Source organism: Penicillium lagena, assembly GCF_028827675.1.
Source record: "Penicillium lagena strain IBT 129212 chromosome Unknown utg000002l_segment0_segment0, whole genome shotgun sequence".
NCBI lineage: Eukaryota > Fungi > Ascomycota > Eurotiomycetes > Eurotiales > Aspergillaceae > Penicillium > Penicillium lagena.
The window spans coordinates 4322757-4344738 of NW_026623223.1; the positions used below are offsets into that span (position 1 = coordinate 4322757).

The following is a 21982-nucleotide window of genomic DNA, read 5'->3' on the forward strand; positions in this document are numbered from 1 at the left end:
GGAGCTTGTATCTCCCCTCTGTTATACATTCTCAGTACGTAGCTCGCCATGCGCAAGTACGCCGATATGGAAACATCCAACCACCCCCATTCTGTCCATTCCGACCAATTCATCTTCGTAGTCCAACCCATGGTATCATTAATCACAAACGAGAAGAGTTAAAAAAAGTATGATGCAAGAAAAAGTGAGAGAAAGACGCGAAAAAGGCCTCGGCCAACATCGAGACGCTATCGTTCCCCCTCGGCAAATCCGCTTGTCTGCCGCCTCTCATTTTCTGGAGGGTTACGGAACCCCAGTAATTGACCCAGGACACCCTTCGGTTTGGGCACCGGACACTCGCGGCCAACGTGGGCCAGGTTCTTGGCCTCTTCTTCCATCTGGAGGAATGTGGATACCTCCTCGTCGTCGCCCGGTGATGCCGGATGGCCTGAGCGATGATTTTCGGGGCTGTCTAGCGTTTCGATGTCTTTCCGCCGTCTCCGTCGCACTTTCGGGATCTGTTGGCCGTCGGCTGTGACCACCACCTCCGAGTCCGCGAAAGTGCGTCGGGGTGCCGGGCAAGGGAAGATGTGGGGAATGCCGACCACGAGGAGTGAGGCGAGGAGAGTGCCAGCGAACAGGCCGGTCGTCGACCGGGACCGGGGATGGAGATGGGGTGGCATTGTGGAGGAAAAGAGTACGGAGAGGGAGGAGTGAGAGACGTCGGCAGGGTCGCTAGGGATTGGTTCACGGAGCCATCCGGGTGGGACTGGAGAGATTCCCGAGAGAAAAAGAAAGATTGAGAGGGAGAGAAGAGGTCAATTGGCGTTACAGGGAGAGGTGTGGCAGTTGGTTGACGGAGGGAGCGAAGCCAGCAGAAATCCGTGAGCTAGCTAATCTTATCGCGGCCCGCGTGATTGGCCCTGCCTCGCTCGCGCTGTCGAAACCAACTGATCCACCTCTCTTTCTCTCTTCCCTTCACTTCGTTACACGCCCGGCCATGGCTTCGCAACGATCAAAATGAACTTGCATTCGCACGGAGACTGACTGGCCTGCCACCATCCACTGCGGCTGTGCCATCTTCCTGTCATCTTCTCTCCGATAAAAAGCCTTCATCCCCGACAGCATCCCGACATCGCAATATGAGTGACTTGGACGGGTAACTCTTCACCTCTCATCATCTTCGTCAAACGACTCGCGCTGATTTTCTTTACTTCTCACAGAGCGATCGAGCAGCTGCGGGCCTGCCGCCTGATTCCCGAGAGCCAAGTCCGCGAACTGTGCTACAAGGCACGCGAGCTCCTCATCGAAGAAGGAAATGTCGTATCTGTCGATGCCCCTGTCACCATCTGTGGTGATATCCACGGGCAATTCCACGACCTGATGGAATTGTTCCGTGTAGGCGGCGACGTGCCAGATACCAATTACTTGTTTATGGGTGACTTCGTCGACCGCGGGTTCTACTCACTTGAATCCTTCCTTCTCCTCCTCTGCCTCAAGGTCCGATATCCGGATCGCATGACCCTAATTCGTGGGAACCACGAGTCGCGCCAAATTACCACTGTATACGGGTTCTACGACGAGTGCATCCGCAAGTACGGCAGCGCCAATGTCTGGCGTTACTGCTGCGAGGTGTTTGATTACCTCGCCCTGGGAGCAATCGTACTCGGAGCAAGCTCAGAGCTCGAGCCAACCGCCATGTCAGGCGCGAATGGAATGTCTCAGTCGACGATGCAGATTGATGACAGCGAGCTGGAGACGGAGGTGCTCAACTCACGAGGTGAAGTCACCATGAGCACGTACCGCCCGCGCCAACGGTCCTCGTCCGACACATCCACAGACTCGCGAAACATCTCCCCGCCACGCGACATTTCCGCTGCCCCGGGCCAACCAGCCGCGCCCTCACGACCCGGCGCACCAGGGACAGGCGCCAGCTCCAACGGCAACGGTACCATGCACACCAGCCGAACAGGCGCCGTGCTGTGCGTGCACGGCGGACTATCTCCGCTCATCGACAGCGTTGACAAGATCCGAATAATTGACCGGAAGCAAGAGGTCCCTCACGAAGGCGCCATGTGCGATCTCCTCTGGTCCGACCCGGACGAGATTGAAGGGTGGGGCCTCAGCCCGCGCGGAGCAGGATTCCTCTTTGGAGGGGATATCGTCAAGGCCTTCAACTACCACAACGATCTATCTCTAATTGCACGTGCCCACCAGCTCGTCATGGAGGGCTACAAAGAGATGTTCGACGGCGGGATCGTGACTGTCTGGTCCGCCCCTAACTACTGTTACCGCTGCGGCAACGTCGCTGCTATCTTGGAGCTGGGCGAGGACGCCAGCAACGGCGGCACAGTCGCCCGCAGTAATGGTAACTATGCTCGGAGTAATGGAATTTTCAACGACCGAGTCGTCAGCCCCGGTAGGAGGTACCGTGTTTTCGAGGCCGCGGCTCAGGATACAAGGGGTATGCCTGCGAAGAAACCGGTTGCTGATTATTTCCTGGTATGTTTCTTCTGCCTGATTATGATTTGTGATATTTTTGCTAACTGCTGCTGCTTGTACCAGTGATGATACTCTCCTTGCATATTTCTTCTCTTTCCTGCCCCTCCCCCTTTCTCTCCTTCTATACTGCTCTTGGGGGGTTTCTGGTCGACTCGGCATCTTGCGGCTCCTGGTGTTAACTCTCGATAATGATCATCTATGACTAATCTTTGATGCATATTCTTGGTCTTGGCTTGTGTAGATTCTGTAGTTTGGTTTTTGACACTCTGGATTTGAACAAAGAGCATATACAGCAAAATATCACGAAGGTCCTCCCCAAAACCGAATCAATAAAATGTGCATTAGACAGATAGTGGGTTGGGTGTGGAAATGCTGTATAGTAAGAAAGCATTTCCACGACTCAGTACTTTTATGGTCAGTTGGATCTGGAATGCTGACCGACGCATGAGCGAGCGGATGCTCTGGGCCAGGAGGTGATCTCGAGGGCTGCTGCTGCGCAGCCGAGGAAAGCTAGCGATGGGCGTGGGCATTATTGTTGCCAGCATATGGTGGCTGCGGACCAGCATGGCCATTACTCCAACCCTCGCCCCAGGTAGTAGCATTGCGAGACCACCAATCCTGGCTCTCCTCGACCAGATTTTCGGTACCGCTGTTAAACACAGCCTCGGGGGATGTGGTCGACGCGGTGGGAGTCGTAGTGGCGTTTGGGAAGAGAATGGATGCATCGTACCAGGCACTTGGATTCCCTGGTGGTGCAGAGGACGGGTCCGACATGGAAAGGGACGGGATCTGGTAGCTTGCCTGTGATATGGGACGCAGGTACGTCGGTTCTGGGGGCGCGAAGTCGGGTCTTTGGATTTGTGTGTTTAGAGTATGATGGGCTTCGCGCATCGATTGTTGGAAGGATGAAGGGACGGCAGTGGTAGCGGGGTACTGTGAAGGTATTGCGGCTGTCGCCCTACCGCTCGGTGCAGCGGAGGTGAAAGGTTCAGGGCGTGGGGGAACCGGAGTGGTGAATCTGCTTGGGCTCATGCGTAGATCCATTGCTGGCGAATCGTCAGATATAGAAGGCGAGGTTGCCTGGTCCCATGATCCCCAGGATCCCCATATACCGTGGGTGCGTTCGATGATCCTGACTGCTTCGGCGGGGAGTTCGATCTGCCATTTCTGGGCGGAGATGTCCAAGATGCGAATCGTGCGGCGCGCGCAGAGCCACCCCTCCCCTATCTCCTCGAGGCTTTTGAGACCATGGATGATATCTCTCTGGGCATTCTTCTCAGGCAGATTGAGGATGTGGATGGTGCAGGCCGTATGGGCCATGTAGACGACAATGTTGCAGACCTGCCTCAATCCGTAGCTGCGTTTGTATATCCGGAGCAGCTTGGATATGGTAGACGCGGCCTGGGTGCATATCTTACGGGGCGACACATGTGCAGGGAGCGGAGTGCTGGACTTGGTATACTTCAGGAAGGGGCGATATAGATGGATGAGGAGCAGCTGGTAAAACATACTGTTCCGGAACGTCAGCTTAAATACACAAAAACGTTCCTGCTCTGCTTACTGCATCACAAGCACCTGCGGAAGTTGACCATTCTTCGGTTCCAGTTCCTTGGGTAGTTCCATTTTCCACGCCTCCAGCCGCGTATGGACCTCGCTAAGCTTCTTCAGCTTCAGCTGCTTTGGTGGTGCCTTGTCCACATCTGCTGGATGGTAGAAAAACACGAGAAGATCGCCGCTGATTTCGCAGAGCTTCAATATTTGAAGTGCAACCGCCCTTGTGCGAGAGGGTTGAGTGTATTCGCGATTCGGGCCTGAATTCGTGTAGGGCGACCACGCTTCTATCTCTTCCCTTGGGAATACATCGAACTTGTGTACACTGGCGTTGGACAAGGACAGCTGAGGCTGGCGACCAAGGTAGTTTGACCAACACCTACATGAAGTTAGAACAGCAGAAGCAGAAATCTGAAGGCAAGGAGTACGAACTTGTCAATCAAATAGCAGCCCCAAAAAGTAATCTGCCGCGCATCGATTTCTTCTTCAGTGAGGTCGTGAGCTGCGCCGAGGCTGGAGGCGTCCAGATTCAAACCAAGGTCGAAAGCCATCCGGAAACTTAGGCCGCTGTAAACCCAGCCCTTGCCTTCTCGGCCACATCCTGCCTCTCGTACGGACATGAGGGCGAATGCCTGCACCGTGCAGAGTTTTGCGTTCTCATGCTCGTCATGCTCCAGTACCAACCGCTTGGCTTCTCTGAAGAAATGGTTGCCCGCGGTTGCAAGATCCTGGGGGTCATCCAGAGCCCCTTGGTAGGAACTGAAGTGGCAGCCCAGAGCTAGCATGGCGTTGACCAACAACGAGGAACAGTACTGGCTGGAAACTCCGCGGACATAGTCCCGGTAGAACACATCCTTGGCTAAGATAGTGAAAAATGGATAGTGCCACGTGAAGTACATGGTCATGAGATGGCTGATCAGGAACTCGTCATCTGTAGCGCGAGTCCATCGTTTCACAGGGGAATAATCCTGACCGAGCTCGGCAGGTGGAGGTGTCGAGGATTCGTGCAGCTCCGAGCCCGGTGGAAGGAAAATGAGGTTGGAAGTGCCTCCGATGAACTTACGTGAACCGTCAAGCAAGAGCTCACCCATCTTGCCCGCCAGCTCGGACTCGAATTGATCGACCGGCGCCTGGTCACCTTCGTTGCCCGATGCTGTCGTCGCCTCGGCGGGGAGAAGATCACCTTTATCTCGGGCGATAACGAACTCGGCGACATCTTCTAGGTCGTCGCATGCCCGAATCTGGCGGACTAATTCAAACGCTTCGTCTTCTTCATAGTTCAAGATTGCCTGTATGAGGGTCTGCAGCGTGGTGTTCCGAGTTCGCAGGGTATCGGTGTCTTTTCTATACACGCCTTTGCGGCGATGGTCGGAGTTGGGGTCATACACGCAGGCGGTATGATAGACCGAGGAGCAGGCGGCACAACTGGGCAGGTTCCCATCACACTTGGATTTCCGGCGGCGACAGGCAATGCAGGCTGTGCTGACACAGCGCCGCTTGGACGACTGATCACGCTCGGCACTCATGGTCGTCAGAGATGCGGCTCGGCAGAAGCATATCTCAAGCTCGGTGTCGTTTCAATATTTGAAAGTACGGGGAATCCATGATCCAATATCGGATCTCCATGCGCACAATCCCGTCGCTTCAAAAAACCCAGAATATGGGGATGAGGCATGTCAGTGCATGCTCCTTGCTGTGAAATCCTCAACCTTCCGATCCCGAAGCCGTCGTGGAGTGATGATTGAATTGTCTCTCAGCCGTGGTGATTGGATAGACGCAACGTGTGATAAGGCTGACAAACCCTAGATCACTGGACCAGCGGCCAACTGATCCAGACCGACCGACCTATTCGATGAACATCTTGTGCGACTATAATTATAAACGATCGGTATTAATAATAGTTCAATATCAGATAGATTGATGGTTGGTCCACCAGGCATATGTACAGCATACTCGAAGATGCCTACAATCGAGTCCCTATTATTGGCGAGATTCGGTGGAACCCACGATGCGGTGATGCCCGTCGCTTATGACGGGTCCACTCCTTCTGCCCCGTACGCCTCAGATTGTTTGGGTTCTGCAGCATTCGGATCTCGGAGAGACATTTACAGACACAACACCAAGCAGTGGGCGAAGAGCAAAGGACAATCACTGGAAAGACAATATCATCGTGGTTTATCAGATCAACACATGCTACCTACTGTACTCCGTTTGTTGACCCTTGCCTGACTAATCCCAACAATACCGTCCCATACTGTACAAAAACAGCCACAATAAATAATACACCCGTGACTGCCGGCCCAATCATCCTTATCGACTGAGATCACCATTCTTATCTTTCCCTTTTCTTCTCTCTCCCGTCTCTCCCGCTCCCTGCTCTGTCTCTCTTACAACCCTTTATTGCCTGAATTTTGCTCTCCCACGATCTTTTCCGTCTCCTCCATTCCCATTGCCATCCCTTGCCTCCCGACACCCTTCCTCGGTTGTCCTCTGGGCCTGGTCACCATATCTGGTCGCGTGCCTGCATTAGGCTCCGGTGCCAGCCATACCTCACTGCCGGACCACCACCCCCCCTCGCCCGGTCTGCCGCTGGCTCGGTCCCGTCTGAACTCTGTGACGGGGCATTGTCCGCCATCATCCCTCCCTACATCCATGTATCTCGCCCAAACCCTCGATCAGAGTGCCTCGTCAGGCCCCGGCCTCACTGAAAAACGTTCCATGCGGATGATAACCAAACAAAATGATGGTCCCAAGAACTTTTCTCTTTACATCAGCACCGCCGCATAAGGCCATGCAGCCTTATGGGTTGGGCCAGGCGCCGGACTCGCCTGGGATTCATCTCCCCAGTCCGGGGAATACCTCGCCAGTGTTGATCCCTCCAAGGCGTAGCTCGCGCACTGCAGCGGTACATCGAAGCAGCCGGCCCCGGATACCATCCAAAACCTCTGATTCCTCGCACCGGTCATCCTCCAGCTCGTCCAACGACCGCCCCATACCTACATCATTCACATCGATGCTGGATGCGACAGCCATCCCAGTACCACGCAAGACGTGGACTGCTCGACGATCTCGAAAGCTTCCTCGAGGAAACCATGTGAAAGACTTTAGCCGCATGCTACAGGAAGGAGTCCAGTCGAAAGAAGATCATCTGATGGAAGGATCTGGAAATACTGCCCTAGACATCCTACTCAGTCCACCGGATGAGGAGGATGGGAATTTCTCGACAGAAAACGATTCGGAAATGGAGTCCCCGTTTTCTCTTCGATCAGAATCGAGCGACTCGACGCCGTCGCTGGAGCATGATGATCAGGAATCGCCATACAGCCTGTCATTGCCCTTGACTCCCACGAGCCAGAGAAGTCCATCAGAGCGGCGACAACCACGGTACTCGCACTCGGAAGACTGTGCTCTCGACCATCCCCTGCTCCATACCGATGTCGATGAACCTGAGCTAGCAGATATCATCGACCACGGTGAGCCGTCAACGCCGCATTCGACGGTACCTGCGAAGCGTTCTGCTGCCTCGTTTCGATCCTTGCGCTTGGGCTCGACTTTCAAGTCGAACTTGACGGCCTCTTTACGGGCCATCAAGTCTGCCGCGCAGTCGGTTTCGACCTTCGCGACGCCCTCCGTTCAGCCGGATGACTTTCTCACTCGATCTCTCTTTACCATCACTCCGGAATTGACCGACGACCGTCGTCCTCCGCCCATGCAAGATCCTCCATCTCCAGCGCTACGGCGCTACCTCAACCCAACTCCAATCTCTGCGGCGGAGATTGATGTCTACCGTGACCACCGACACGAACCCCTCGAATCTTCTCGCGCCTGCGCTGTTTCCATCCAAATGCAAACGTACCGACGTAACACAGGCCGCGGACACCGTCGCAGTAACTTCCACGTTGCCGCCTCCCAGGGCCACGACTGCGCCTTTGACCCGGAGATTCCTCCAATGCCGCGCCAGCGCGAGCCCCGCGAAAACAGCAATTTCCTCCGCATGGTCGTCCTGGAAATGAACATGCGGCGCAGCGGGAAGTTGCGCGAGGATATCCCCACCCGCGCCCGCGTCTGGCTCCCACCGCGCAAGACCAATCCCCATAGTCTGTCGGCGGACTACGGCGACAGCGACAACAACGACTCAGCTGTTCCATCTCGCTGGGTGGGCGTTTCAGCCTGAGGTACACCCACAACATCGGCTAGCGCGCAGGACGCACTCAGCCTTTCATATTTTCGCTTCCCATGATCTCCTGAGCACATATACCCCCTCGCTATTTATTCTTCAAATCTCCTTCTTCCTTCCTTTCCTTCTTTCTTTTTCGAGTCAAGCGAGGCGTTGAAATACTACGAAGTGGCCCTATCCCGACCTCTCTTTCTTTCCTTCTTTCTCTGGATGAGTCCTTCCAAACCCACCCACAGAATCCTCTTCCCTTTCCCTACCCCACACCTGAGATATCCGGTACCCGACCACTCAGAATAAACATTCAAAGATCGTTCGTGACTGTCATCGTAATTGCCCATACTAGCGCAACCCCCGTACACCCGCTCTCAAATTAGTCTATCGATGTGGCTGCGCCATGAGATCACGCCGCAGCCATGACATCGCGCCCCCGCGTGGGTCGCCCACGGGACGTCATAGCGGGGCGTTCCTAGCGCGGTCGACGGGGAAAAGTACTAGAAGGTTACCGATTTTGCTTATTGGAAGCGGATGTAGTTGGATTTGAGTGTGACAAGGTATCTATGGAATTTTCTGTGATGTGGCTGGGTGGTTGATTGGTCTGTTTGAAGATATTGGGAAACGGGGGCAATTGTGGGATGGATCTGGCCATCATCAAATTGCTCCTAGATTACGGGGGCGAAAGTCGACCGTGTTGCTTCTGACAACCGCGCTCCACTTCTAGAGGCTGTTCGTTCAAGTCAAGGGTCCAAAGTCTCTTTACTTGTGAAGTACGGGGCAAACGCATATATCGTGGAACGCCGAGATACAATGAACATCTTATATGTCGCAGCAAAGAGGAACTTTCTCCGTCAATTTTTAAGATACTCATATGATTTGGTCCGGATTGACCAGATCACCAGTCCTGATCTTCCGCACATTCGAAGCTCTTCCTCTTGTGTCACTGTGTGATCTTGCTCAGATGCAGCTAGAATTGACAATCTAGATCGTATGAAATCGATCGATTCGAAAAAGCAAGGTGATGAATTTAGAAGACATCCACAGATGTTCTTACCACTTGGTTTGCGATGCCTTTGTGGGCATGGGGCTTTTGACCATATCTCGGTGGAGGATGAGCCTCTCATGCAGCCTAATACATAGCATGGGATATACTTCTACAGAAAAGAAACGGACACCTGCTTGTTCTTGAATCCAACGGAAGCGATTTCGAACACAGTGCTTTGCTCTTGCTATCCTTTCGAGATAACACCCCACTCACTTATGATGCGAATTTCAATGAGGGGTTTTTGAACGGTATGAGGGCTAGAATAACGGCTTGAGTATAGTAATCTGCCCGATCAACCAAACCTCCCGTCAATATTCCAACCGAACCTTGATTATCTTTCACGTTTGTCTGTCCCAGTACCTTATCATCCGCCTTCCCCAAGTCCATACCCTCATGTAGAAGCCGTGCAGTCTCTTCCGCTACGAAGAACGCTGAGGTACGAGCCTTACCAGTTTGACCATCTTTGCGATTGACGACGATCCACGCAAAACAACAAACTGCGCCGCTGTGCACCTCCACCCCTCCTTCGATTCCAACCCAATATTCTGCGCCTGGTACGGCATTTTTTGCATTCCGCGCGCGATTGATTGCTCCCTGAAGAGTTTCATCGTCTGAGAAGGGCTGATCAGGGACACCTGAATCAACCTTGACGCTCTGAAAGTCGTAGGATCCCGGCAACATGAGCCTGAAGCCCTCCCGTGTCGATCGAATTTTGGGTACATTTTCGGAAGCGATCACAACCACCTTCCTAGAATCCTCCATTGCACAAAACCTGATCAATGTGCGCCCGCTTGAACGTGATGCGCGTGGTGAAGAGAATGCTCCGCCGATTTCGGCTGGCTCGAGATCTAGAAGTCACGGGAATCAGGGTCATTATGCCATCTAGTTGGTTACGAAGTGGAACCCCTCTTCTCAGATCATAACTCACTAGACTTTTTAGCCGAAACTCTTCAGTCTAAGCTACGGCTATGCGAGGGACCGCAGCCAGTTCTTAAACGTGCCAAGAGTATATCGTGACTCATCGTTCAGCTGTGGGTTTGCGGGTATGCTAAGGCCGCGCGGCTTCTAATCCCCGGCGCACTTCGATCTTGTCATAGGTCTTAGTCATAGGATAACTTCGCAAAATGAGATCTTGTCGGGAAGCTGTCGCTGTACCTCTCAAGAACCTTTTCTTGCGCTTTCAGCCTTCCAATACCTTTCTTTAGCATGAAATTACGCTGAAAATGTCCTCGAAACATGCTGTTGTGTGCGTCTTGTGAATGCTTCCTCCTTACTCTATCTCTCACAACGACGATACTATATGCATAGATATAATAATTTGTGTATGTGTGTGTGTGTGTGTGTGTGTGTGTCGAAATGAACAACCGCCTGCAAAGTGCCGAGACCAGTCCTTCTTCCTGGCATCTAGCTGCGACTCCACTGTGCAAAATGATGCAGCACACCTCGACGCAGTTCGGGGCTTTGCCCTACGAATTTAATAAGAGAAATGTCCAATTAGTATACGGTGGTGGCACCAGAGGTCTTATGGGTGAAATTGCCAAGGCATTGGTCTCCCTGGCCACCTAGAAGGCCATGCACGGTGTGATTCCACGTGCGCTAATTAGTCAAAGTAGCCTCAAGAAACGGTGCTGGAGAAATAGAGCCTGCGTCCGCCCCTATAGGATGCAAGGATGCCAAGCGAGCAGTCTCGGAAGCATTGGAAGGAGATGAGATTCCAGAATCAAATTTGGCCTGACGATGATGGTGCCAGATATACATACTCGCCAGTGGCTAATGGCCACGAAGGTGCTCGAAGGCGGACCTGGGTCTGGGTTTGTGTCACTGGCTGGCGGGTATGGAACAATCGAGGAGGTCATGGAGATGACAACATGAACCAGTTGTATCCACCGCATTGGGATTGTGTTGTTAAATATTAATGGGTATTGAGATGGTCTCCTGACACGCTATGGAACAGGGATTTATCAGTGGTGAAATATCGCCATTCCTGACGGAGACTCATGATGTCAAGAACTTGTTGGTCAAGTTTGCAGCATATCAATGTAGCTCTGATCGATACCAACTGGATTGGGGTGAAGAATGATTAAATACTGTCAAGAATTGGAATTCCCACAGCTCACATACAGGGATTTTATCCCTCATCGATATTTCCTATTGTGTATTAGTCGTTTATTAGTTAGAACGCCCTCTAAATTGTCGGGCATTTCCAGATTTATTTCTTCGTCATTTACAATTCCACGTGGGACCAGCGTACGTCTAGATTTCGGCAGATAATTTTAAAAAGGGCTGGCTGTGGGCATATGTTGCTTATTCCGTTATGAGCTGCTTGTGGTATCGGCATAGAAACCAAGATAAATTTGTATATCAGAATAAAAAGGGTTCTGAAGGAACAACTAAACAACAAGCCTGCAGTGCCTCATGAAAAAACTGTTCTGTTATTGGTAAAGTATCTGTGTACTTGCAATATGACTAACAGTCACAACAAAACAATTTGGGCAAAGGATGCCCCCTGGGTATTATTGTCGGTGGACGCGGAAGCTAGCCTAAGTATATCGAGCATGTACACGAATCTGGGAGACGGGTTCTTAAAGGAGGATCAAACCAAGCCTGGCATGTACCGTGCCAGGGCTGACTCCCGCGATGATTGCAACCGCTTTCGGATCCACTATCGAGATTGTAAGCATTTCTCAGTCACGAAAAAGATTGATGACAAAGCGGATGGCAGTTTTAAATTGGATTATTGTTATTGCCCAGGCCTCGTGCTGTGAATAAAGCGCATTTGTCATCGCATCAGGAGTCACAGGAGAGTCCATGCGCAAACTTCAAGAGACACTAATGTCGTGACTTGAAGGTGATTAAAAATCATTTCATGATTTCGGTCCATTGCTCGGAGAACGACGCATGTGTGTACCTTTTCAGCGGCATGAGCCCTTAATCTAGTATAGCGCTTTCGTGATTAAGTTTATTTATATCATGTGGAATCTATGAGACACCCTAATCGGGATTGCCGAAGTTTAATTTTCTAAGTTAATTCGCGTAATACCGGCGGTCCGTCCACGGAACAGAAGCGGCCGTCGGGCGAAGAATCCCGACAGCCCCGCCTTCCGACTGAAAGTCCGACAGCTCCGACATAACTTCGGATTTGATTACGAACATTCTAGCATCTATATAGCTCGTTTTTGTCAGCATATGGGGAGATGAAAGCTATATAAAGCCCACAGAATTATTCTAACGTTGACTTGGCTTCAACATCCTAAAAGCAAAAGTATCGCAAGTAAAGCGTCGACACAATTGTCTGCTCTCTATTTCGACATGGCATCTTCAATTCTCATCACTGGCTCTAACCGAGGTCTGTATTTTTGAATATAGCGTGCCCTTTTGACATGCTTAGACTGATCTTATTCTCAGGTATCGGCAAAGAGCTGCTGAATTTGTATCTTTCTAGACCCTCGACTACGGTCATCTCCGGAGTCCGTGATGTCAACCATCCTTCAGTGGCTGAATTGCAGAAGCTTCCTGTTGGTCCAGGTTCTCGTCTTATTGTGCTACAGCTAGACAGCAGCTCTCCGACCGATGCTGGAGCTGCGGTCTCGCGGCTTGAGTCGGAGTTCGGTATCACGAAACTCGACACTGTCATCGCAAACGCAGGAATTGGAAAATTTTGGGGCCTCACTACAGAGACACCAGTCAAAGAGGTCGAAGAACATTTCGAAGTCAACGCGGTCGGTCCGTTCCGACTGTTTCAAGCCGTCCAGCCCCTGCTGTTCAAGGCTTCCACCCCCAGATTTGTAGTGATTTCCACTGTGCTCGGCAGCATCGAGCTCCAGAAGAACATGACTGTCCCAGATGTCGCATATGGCATGTCAAAGGCAGCAGTGAACTTTTTCACTACCAAAATTCACCATGAGAATCCCCAGTTGATTGCATTCCCGATCCATCCAGGGTAAGTTTTGTCTGATGGCCCCAAGAGATTTTGATACTCACAATGTATGTACCTACTGCAGATGGGTGAAAACTGAGCTTGGCAACTCTATTGCGACCGCTATCGGCGGGACAGAAGCCCCTGTTACGCTTCCAGATAGCGCCGCTGGTGTATTCAAGCAGGCAAGCAATCTTGAATTATCTTTCGGGGCTAATCCGAAGCTAACCATACCCTCAGATCGAAGCATCCTCGAGAGAGGCAACTTCTGGACGGTTCATTGGATACGATGCCACGAACTACCCATGGTAAATATTTCGAGCTCGGTGGGTCGTGAATGAATACATTTGGTGTTCATACCGTTTTCCAATTAATGGATAGAACTCGCTTTACTTAAACCTATGCGATCAATACTTCCGCGCATTGTTATTGAATTTTGTTTGCTTTGCTTCTTGTTCTCTTTTTTTTTAGCGATCTAACAATTCAAGATCTCAATATCGCTGTATCGATGTGACATTCTCTGAATTATTTTCTACATTTTGTGCCTCCTATCCAAGTTCACACAACATCGCTCGCACGGCAGGTTTAACACTGATCCCTTTCATGAACATGTTACCCTGCAGCATAGGTTGTGTTCAACCACCCGAAGATGGCTTTATTAAGTCAAGTTCGACTGCCTAATTAAACTTCTCATCTAAGTTCTGCAAGCGGTAATTCTAAGAAATAATCGGGTTTATATCCCGATGAGATTCGCATTTATTCCTAATGACATTGTACACCACGAAACAATCATGGGTTTAATTGCTCCTTTAGTCCATCACGATCTACAACGCTTCCGACTTTGGATTACCATGACCTAACATGGGCGGAGAGCTAGCTAGGCAGGGGAAAAGTAGAAGAGGGTAGGTTAGCAAGATTCGATGCCTAGAGAGATTTTGAATCCTTGCCATCAGTTACTGAATGCGTACAGAGGTGGCCTTGAAACAGTAATGAACGCCCTTGCTATGTCAAGACCAACATTGATAAATCACATAAACTCTCCCTATTGCAAGAAAATAAAGTGATAAGATGCCCACAGCCTTGAGAGCTATCTATTAGAGGTAATCGATGCTCACTGAGAATTCTTATCTTAAATTGATCTTCAGTCAGACAGTCGAAGACTCAAAAGATACAGACGTTATGCGTCTTATCGTAACATGTCTTGCATCTCAAAAGGATGATAACAGTAGTCCAGAATATAGTTCAAGATATTATTTCGAAGGGTTGAGACAATTATAAGACACCTGCAATAGCCCTTGCCTGGATAAGCTGCGCATAGATCCCTAGAATGTCAATTGTCAATTTTCGGCTTTTCAATTCCATAGATTTTCTCCTCTTACCTGCGGCCTTCCAACGCCTGCTGTTGACTTTGAAGCCGCTTTCAATATCGTCAAGTGCTTTCTGCGCATCAGCGGTAGCCGTACCTTGGGATACTTGACCAAAAATCATAGCAGCTCGATACATGGCGTCAAGGCAAAAGGGTGAACTTTCTTCCTTCCCACACAATCCTGTCCTGTTCAGAGTCTGCGCCAAAACTAGCATATCCGAGGCTATGCTGCGTTGTATTTCCCAAAGACATTTCATTTCCGTGGAGGAATTTGGCAGGTTTTCAATCCAAGAAATCATCTGGGCGTTCAAAATGAGTCGAGCACTAGAAATGTCAACCAACAAATGGAGAGCTTCATGGGATCGGCAAAATCAGTACCTATGACAGATGGTCGTTGGGCTGCAAAGCCCCATGCCTCGTTGTCGGCTCTCTTGCAGTGAGATTTGCGTCAGTGCGAGGATGGCTTTATCGAGTATTCTTGCTTCCTCCTCTTGGAACCCATTTTCATCCAGCGGAATTCGGCCATTTCTCAGGACTCTCCCAAGCAAGAATGCTGCCTGGACAGTAAAGGCGAAACGACCCATCGCTCCTGTCGGGAGCGATGATAAAGTTGGGGGCTGGCTCGATAAAATATGCTAGACGGATCATCAGCAAACCCAGTATGGGTGAGTCAAGCGTACAAGCTGTTTAATCTTGTTATTGTACTTACTCCTTTATCCCATAATTGGTCTTCCATCGGAAGAATGCTGGCACCATCGGGCTCTTCGATTACGGGGGCTCTTTCGGGACAACCAAGGTTCATGAGACTGCAGTATGGTCAGACGTGACTCAAAGGCAACCCAAAAACGTTTATGATCAGACAGAACATGAGCTACAAAACCAAGATTATGATAACGGCGTTCATCGGAAGGGCGTAAAATGGTGGACATTCCGTTATGTATCGCGCAAGACGGTGATGACACTTTCAAAACACAAAGGCTTACCGATCCAAAAGTATGATAGCCCACCAAGTCCTTCTCTCTTCTTCTGAGTCGACCAAACTAGACCTGGGACCGCAATTTGGATCTATTGTCTGATTGATTCCAAGAGCAATCCCATATTTGGCACAATAGCCCACTGTAAGATAGGCTGAGGGATAGATGGCTTGTCCTAGCTCATAAATTGCCACAAGAACCAACGCCTGTAGTATCCTAAAGGTCAAGATACCTTTCAGCTCCGCGTTGAGAAGAGCAGATTTGATGCTGTAGTAGGCGGGTGAGCGTGATTCATCACCAGGCGCTGTTATGACCAGCTTGATTGCAGTCAAGAGTAGAACATGGTCAGGGCGTTGGTTACCAAGAGGGCTCAACACCTGGCCCAAGAGCTTTCTTTTGGAAAGAAATGGCAACCATGGATGGATCTTCATCAAGTACGTTTCAACGTCCTTTTTGAGGCCCGAGAGATCATCAGAAAGTAGCTGCAAGTCCGCGCTGTTCTGGAAATTCATTTCTGTCAAGCTACCAAGTGAATGCGAAAACAAAGAAGAATCTGCGAAATATACAACGGGGAAGCCATCGTTTCGTTGATAGGAATTGTGGGTCTTAACTCGGGCTGCATTAGTGGACTCCTCAGATAAGAGGCTTCGGCGAGGCACATTGTCTGTAGGGTGATACAAGCATGAGCGACCGTACCTGGAAGATGAAAATTAGCCTCTCTACCGCAGTTAGTGTTTGTGTCCGGTACCGTTCACAAAGCGAACACTCTGGCTGCCGCCTATCGCATTTTTTCTTTAGACGTTTACAGCTGGTGCATGAATAGCGTGAGAAAACGGTGGGTTCTTCAGTGCCGCTAGCCATATTGAAAAGGCGGTGCGTCTCTAGAACCAACGCTGCTGGTGTATCGTAGTGACGAGTTGGGAAGGACGCGGGGCTCAGCGGGAAAAAAGGATGAGCGGCGCCCGCTGTCCGACAGCCGCCGACCGAGACATCACGTGGGTGGTAGCCAAGCAGTAAACCTAATTTTGGATGGATCAAGGGATAGGCTGAGACAACTATTCGCAGCAAAATTGAGCTGTGGATAAGTTATTCGTGGTCTACTTTCGGTAGTCCATATCGAGCGATATACATCTCTCTCGCAATAAGCTTAAGCTTTGCATACATAGTATTAGTAGTAGTAGTCGTCGTATCCTTTCATCCGATGAAGCCCGCGATAAATACAAGCCGCTATGCAGGGTGCTTGCGGGCCATGCCGTTGTGCGTCTGTTACATGCTTCCATCTGCGGGACCGACCTGCATATCCTGAAGGGCGATGTGCCCAGTGCAACGCCGGGGCTCGTGTTGGGCCATGAGGGCGTTGGCGTCGTGGACCAAGTCGGATCCGCTGTGCATGGCTTACACGTTGGCGATCGCGTGGTGATATCTTGCATGACTTCGTGCGGAGCATGCCGATTCTGTGCGCGAGGCATCGTTGCCCATTGTGAGACAGGAGGATGGATATTGGGGAATAGAATCGATGGCACACAAGCGGAGTTTGTGCGGATTCCACACGCGACCCTGTCCTTACACATACTGCCTTCATCCATCCCCCTGCGTGCTGCTGTCGCTCTCTCGGATTCCTTTCCCACTGGCTACGAGTGCGGCGTGCTAAGCGCCGGTGTTCAGCCCGGTGGATCGGTGGTAATTGTGGGTGCAGGACCCGTGGGCATAGCGGCGCTGTTGACCGCGCGGCTGCACTCACCTTCGCTCATCGTCATGGTCGACCTGGACGAACCGCGGCTAGCGATGGCACGTCGTCTAGGCGCGCATGCCACAGTCAATTCCGCGGCGCCGGACATCTCGCAGAAACTCCTCGATCTGACCAAAGGCCAGGGCTTCGACTCGGTCATTGAAGCTGTCGGGATCCCCGCGACGTTTGCCCTGTGCCAAGAGCTGGTCGCCGTAGGCGGCGCAATCGCGAATGTGGGTGTTCACGGCACCAAAGTTGACTTGCACCTGGAGACCCTTTGGGATCGGAATATTAGTATCCACATGTCGCTAGTCAATGCTACGACTACAGACCGGCTACTGCGGCTGGTCGAGTCCGGCACACTAGACATTGGGTCGCTGGTAACGCATAGTAGGTGCTGTCGCTCCCGAATAATGCGTGGGAAGAGCTAACGAGATACGGTAGACTTCCCCTGTGCCCAGGCGGTCACAGCCTATGAGATCTTCAAAGACGCGTCGGCCCACCAGGCGCTGAAAGTGGCCATCGACTTTGAGTAAGCATTATTGGATACCGCTGCACAGAGGCACAAATCCATTCGCCACACGGCATACTAGAGTAAACTCAACCAACACCCCAGCCAGGACCAGTAAAAGAGGCACATTCAAAGCCGATGCTTGCTGGCTCTGAGAATCCTAAGAAAACTTGCCCTTAGCTATGTCCTAATGATATATTGCGCAATGAATCTAATAAATGGCCTGAACGTCTCGTGCTCCTGACACCGATCACGTTGGTAGGATCGGCCGTTGCAGTTAAGCCTTGGTTTTCTCTGTAGCTAGATCTGATAGCGTAAAAAAAGACCCAGAAGACAACAACTTCGGTATTTTATTGTCGTAGAGATGGAGATGTGCCATTTACGGAAGAGGTTGTATGGGTTGACCATTGAAGAATCTATGTAAACAGTCCATTTCGAGTCACTGTGTCACTCCACTCGATCTGCCTTTGAGATGTATCATTTCAATGACGCACTTGGAATCCTGCACGCGCGACTTGTTAGCCTGAAGAAGTGATCAAAAAAACTCGACAAATCAAGGTTGAACTTAAGGGGGGAAAGGGAGTCAACTCACTCTCTTCATCCAGGAGAGTCCAGTTCCTCCAGCTTTCCTGCACCCACTCCAAACTAACAAGATGCGGCACCTTCTTCCATGGCCTTGCAGCTAATGAACCCCTCAGCGATGAGATCTCCGACGCAGATAGGGTTTCCGGGTCGGCAATGACGTGCGTGACGTGCTTATCTGTTAACGATGAGGCGAGTTGCGCATTGGCGAACTGGGCAGTGTTCCGTGCCAGACGGAGAGGCATATCTGCTTCCTTGTCGGCGTTCCGATCTGATGTGGAGAAAAAGAAGAAAAAGGTTAGGCCCTTGAATAACCAGCCGCGGGGGACGGTGTATCCCCGCTCTACTCTCTCCTGGATGCGGGCTTCGACTTTGCGCAGAGCATGGGGGCCTGCGGAGATGGTGGCTTGGTCTTGGCTTTCCTCCATCTGTTTCAGGATCTATACACGAGTTAGTGGGTGAGTGTTCGCTGGCCTTATTGAGGAGGTCACGCACCTCTGAAAGCTCGTCGACTGTCGTGTCGCGAGCGTAGCTGTCCATAAATTGATCTGCATTGGCAGTAACTTCCTCCTCCTTGTTTTCTGCTGTGATAAACATATGCCTAGATATCATCATATATATAAGATCAGCTACTGCCTTATTGTCTTTTGATCTGGGAACATACCGAACTTCAAACGGAAGAAGGAAGCCGGGAAGGCCGGCGTCTACTTCATTCTGTTTGACACAGTCCAGAAGCCAGGAAGGGCGGATAATATTCACCCCACCGCTCTTTTGTAGCGAAGCCACTTTCACGGTTCCTAAAGCCACGTAAGTATTCTTATTTGTGATAACGTGACAGAACGGGCAACATACTTCGCTCAGCAACACAGATTGTATCAGGCGCGGCTGTGTTGATCTGATGGATTTTACCGCCATTGGCTTTAATCAGCTGTTCCAGCTCGAGTTTTGATTTCTTGTCTGGTACAGTGGACTCAGTCATAACGACTAGGAAGATTTAGTCACCAGATATTTAGAAGCGGCGTATCACACATACAGAAGTTAAGACCATCAAAGACATGCCCCGAAGGCCCGGCGTACTGGACAACCTCCTTCTCATCATACCCAGCAATCGTCAACGGCTTCTTCGTAGTTCGCTTGATTCGCTTCTTCCGCGAATTGTCGACAGAGAATTCCTTCTCCCGATGTTCCTGTTCCGCATTCGCTTTAAGATCCAAGAATTCCTGGACCGAGAGAGCGCTTTTCCAGTTCTTATCCTTGCGCAGTTTCTTGAATCGGGGGAACCGCAACGTCAGACCCATGCGGAATTGATCGCTGACAGAAACAGATGCAGCTTTGACGCAAAGCACAATCGAGTCCGACGGCTTTATCCACATATCCGGACGCTCATGCTGCGCGTCTCCGCCCGCCAGCTCAACAAAAGACGTAGGCGGTCTTTTGGAATCCCATTCCTTCCATTTGCCGTCCGTGTGGTGGCGGATTTCCTGGTAATCAGCAGCAGTGAACCCCCCACCAACTTTGCAGAACGACCAGCATTTCATGGATTCTTTTCCTTGCGAGAAATGATCATCATCGACTCGAAGGCCACATAGGAAGCTGGCCAGCGCTCCTCCACGATGGCCAGAGCCATAGTATCCACCGACCACAACTACATCGAGGGATTCGCCGAACTCGGTCATGTATTCCGGTTTCACCTTCATCCAGTCATCGTGGCGCTCGTTTAGCCGGTATGGAGCTCGCGGGTTCTTCAACACGAGACCCTCAGAGGCCTCTGCAACAACCTTGCGCAGTGAGGTCTCGACCTCTGTGGTGGTGGTGGCTTCTTCGAAAGGGTGGATCTCGAATCTGCGATGAACAGGCTGGATGGTTTTCTGTAAAGCATTGCGGCGGTCACGGAGGGTGTACTTGGTCAGATCCCGTCCGTTGAGGTAGAGAATATCAAAGACGCGGAACAGAGGCCGAGGGCCGTTTGAAAAGGGATTGCGTTGCTCGGCAATTGCTGCCGTCTTGAGAGTTCCAAATGGGACAGGAGCATCCTGCTCCGGATCCCAGGTGATCATCTCGCCGTCCAGGATAAGACTCTGCACCCCGTCGACGAAGGCATCTTTGAGATGCCGTGTCAAAGCCCCATTCTCATCGTAGATACCATTCCCATACAAATACGTGTAGTCTTTAGCCTTTCGAGACCAAAATCCAAACTTCCTACCACCAGGAACAGAGTTCTCCGGCGCCATGTGTAGCTGCATACGCTCTCCGTCCAGTTTCTCTTCAATCCAGAACACAGGATCCTCCTCCGTCAGACGCATCCGTGCAATCATCTTTTCGAACGAATGCATCTGGAACTGAGCCAGCTGAGGCTGGAAACACTGCATCAGCGCAATGCCTCGGTCCTCTGCCTCAAGACGGATATTCGGGTCATCCAGCTCCCAGCACACGCGCCGCAGGCTGCTAGATATACTGTACAGGTTTTCCGCATCGGGGTGCCAGACATCGAAGAAGGTGCGCTCCGTAGCCCCGACCTTCATCTGCCGCAGGATAATGCGAATTAGCCACATGAGCTCCTCGGGATTCATGCGCCGATAAAATTCCGATAAGATCGGAAGTTGCTCGTTCTCCTTTGTCGCTGCGGAGAGTTTATCCAGCTTCTCGTTGACCTCTGCGATAGTCATATCACCGGCCTCCGTCCGCATAGGTCGTTTGGAAAGCACATCATAACAGCGGCCAGCAAAGTCGCCCGCCATGCGCGTCGCAGCCATCTGACCCGGTAGCTTCCAGTTCAGCAGATTGTACCCGTCCTCAGATTCCTTATTGATCTTCATGATCTTGACCAGCATCTTGCCAATCACCTTCTCCTTGATCCCGTACATGGGCCGATCTCGATCCTTGTCCGGCAGGATCAGTCGGAAGGCAGGGTAGATGTCATCGCCGACATCCTTGCGCCAGCGTGAGATAAACCGCTCGATGACATCGCGCCGACGCTCGAACGGGTTCAGACTGCCGGTGCCTTGGCCATGAGGGCCGAGTTTCCGGCGTGCAGGCGCTAGGCCGGCTGGTTTCTTTTTGATCTCGCTGAGTGGGTTGAAGAGGCTTGCGTACAGCTCGTGGAAAGGTAGTGTCGCAGCACGGTTGTGGGGCCGATTGGGATATCTGGGGTTTGTTAGTGACTTTTGATTGCGTGCAGAAGATATGTGGTTGTACTTTTCATCCAGGTCCTCCTCGCGCTCTGTGGCTTGGGAGGGTTCGGGTACTATCTCGTCAGAGTCCATTTTTGGCAAAGACACCTTTCACCGGTCGGCCGTCACCGTGTGAGCGTCATGGTCCAAGTTGAGGAGGTGGGAAGAAGCACAAGCAGCAAGCAGCTTTCCCCAGAGCCGCACTGATAAGATAGCTGACATAATCAACATCTACAACATTGAGGCTCTAACCAGAGAGTGCTTAGCTGACATGCCAATTGCAAAGCGTTTGGTTTGACTACAAAAGGCGCTAAGAGCAATTATTTAGGAGTAAGGCTCGCTAATATTTTTTTCTTAGTGTGTTTTATAGAATAATTATATTCTAGTCTACTAAGCACGTACCTACATTCTTGCTCAGATATAACTACGTATGTTGCCCCTCAAAATCTTCGCCTTACTTATCTCTCTATGTATATGATCTAGTTT

The 21982-nt window shown here is 51.1% G+C and overlaps 10 protein-coding genes across 10 annotated transcripts; 5 read left to right on the plus strand and 5 right to left on the minus strand.

The window, feature by feature from the left end:
* Positions 1–227: 227 nt before the first annotated feature.
* On the minus strand, positions 228–662 carry N7510_004562 (uncharacterized protein; the record flags this gene model as incomplete). The annotated part of the gene is made up of 1 exon (XM_056976488.1): positions 228–662. One exon carries the CDS (start codon positions 660–662, stop codon positions 228–230), a length of 435 nt encoding a protein of 144 aa, XP_056836444.1.
* Positions 663–1121: 459 nt separating this feature from the next.
* Positions 1122–2547, plus strand: N7510_004563 (serine/threonine-protein phosphatase; the record flags this gene model as incomplete). The annotated part of the gene is made up of 3 exons (XM_056976489.1): positions 1122–1138; positions 1203–2481; positions 2545–2547. The coding sequence occupies 3 exons, from the start codon at positions 1122–1124 to the stop codon at positions 2545–2547; spliced, it is 1299 nt and encodes a 432-aa protein (XP_056836445.1).
* Positions 2548–2991: 444 nt separating this feature from the next.
* On the minus strand, positions 2992–5558 carry N7510_004564 (putative C6 transcription factor (NirA); the record flags this gene model as incomplete). Its single annotated transcript, XM_056976490.1, has 3 exons — positions 2992–3991; positions 4043–4411; positions 4465–5558. 3 exons carry the CDS (start codon positions 5556–5558, stop codon positions 2992–2994), a joined length of 2463 nt encoding a protein of 820 aa, XP_056836446.1.
* A 1214-nt stretch (positions 5559–6772) lies between these two features.
* On the plus strand, positions 6773–8206 carry N7510_004565 (uncharacterized protein; the record flags this gene model as incomplete). Its single annotated transcript, XM_056976491.1, has 1 exon — positions 6773–8206. One exon carries the CDS (start codon positions 6773–6775, stop codon positions 8204–8206), a length of 1434 nt encoding a protein of 477 aa, XP_056836447.1.
* Positions 8207–9461: 1255 nt separating this feature from the next.
* On the minus strand, positions 9462–10010 carry N7510_004566 (inosine/xanthosine triphosphatase; the record flags this gene model as incomplete). Its single annotated transcript, XM_056976492.1, has 1 exon — positions 9462–10010. The coding sequence occupies one exon, from the start codon at positions 10008–10010 to the stop codon at positions 9462–9464; it is 549 nt and encodes a 182-aa protein (XP_056836448.1).
* A 594-nt stretch (positions 10011–10604) lies between these two features.
* On the plus strand, positions 10605–10814 carry N7510_004567 (lysine decarboxylase-like protein; the record flags this gene model as incomplete). The annotated part of the gene is made up of 1 exon (XM_056976493.1): positions 10605–10814. One exon carries the CDS (start codon positions 10605–10607, stop codon positions 10812–10814), a length of 210 nt encoding a protein of 69 aa, XP_056836449.1.
* Positions 10815–12557: 1743 nt separating this feature from the next.
* On the plus strand, positions 12558–13476 carry N7510_004568 (SDR family oxidoreductase; the record flags this gene model as incomplete). Its single annotated transcript, XM_056976494.1, has 4 exons — positions 12558–12594; positions 12654–13188; positions 13250–13337; positions 13405–13476. 4 exons carry the CDS (start codon positions 12558–12560, stop codon positions 13474–13476), a joined length of 732 nt encoding a protein of 243 aa, XP_056836450.1.
* A 960-nt stretch (positions 13477–14436) lies between these two features.
* N7510_004569 (fungal specific transcription factor domain-containing protein) lies at positions 14437–16016 on the minus strand (the record flags this gene model as incomplete). The annotated part of the gene is made up of 5 exons (XM_056976495.1): positions 14437–14486; positions 14544–14854; positions 14909–15165; positions 15240–15336; positions 15514–16016. The coding sequence occupies 5 exons, from the start codon at positions 16014–16016 to the stop codon at positions 14437–14439; spliced, it is 1218 nt and encodes a 405-aa protein (XP_056836451.1).
* Positions 16017–16455: 439 nt separating this feature from the next.
* N7510_004570 (zinc-dependent alcohol dehydrogenase family protein) lies at positions 16456–17769 on the plus strand (the record flags this gene model as incomplete). The annotated part of the gene is made up of 3 exons (XM_056976496.1): positions 16456–16499; positions 16740–17623; positions 17678–17769. 3 exons carry the CDS (start codon positions 16456–16458, stop codon positions 17767–17769), a joined length of 1020 nt encoding a protein of 339 aa, XP_056836452.1.
* A 493-nt stretch (positions 17770–18262) lies between these two features.
* On the minus strand, positions 18263–21589 carry N7510_004571 (DNA ligase (ATP) DNL4; the record flags this gene model as incomplete). The annotated part of the gene is made up of 6 exons (XM_056976497.1): positions 18263–18267; positions 18337–18766; positions 18822–18927; positions 18991–19123; positions 19179–19310; positions 19360–21589. The coding sequence occupies 6 exons, from the start codon at positions 21587–21589 to the stop codon at positions 18263–18265; spliced, it is 3036 nt and encodes a 1011-aa protein (XP_056836453.1).
* Positions 21590–21982: the final 393 nt, after the last annotated feature.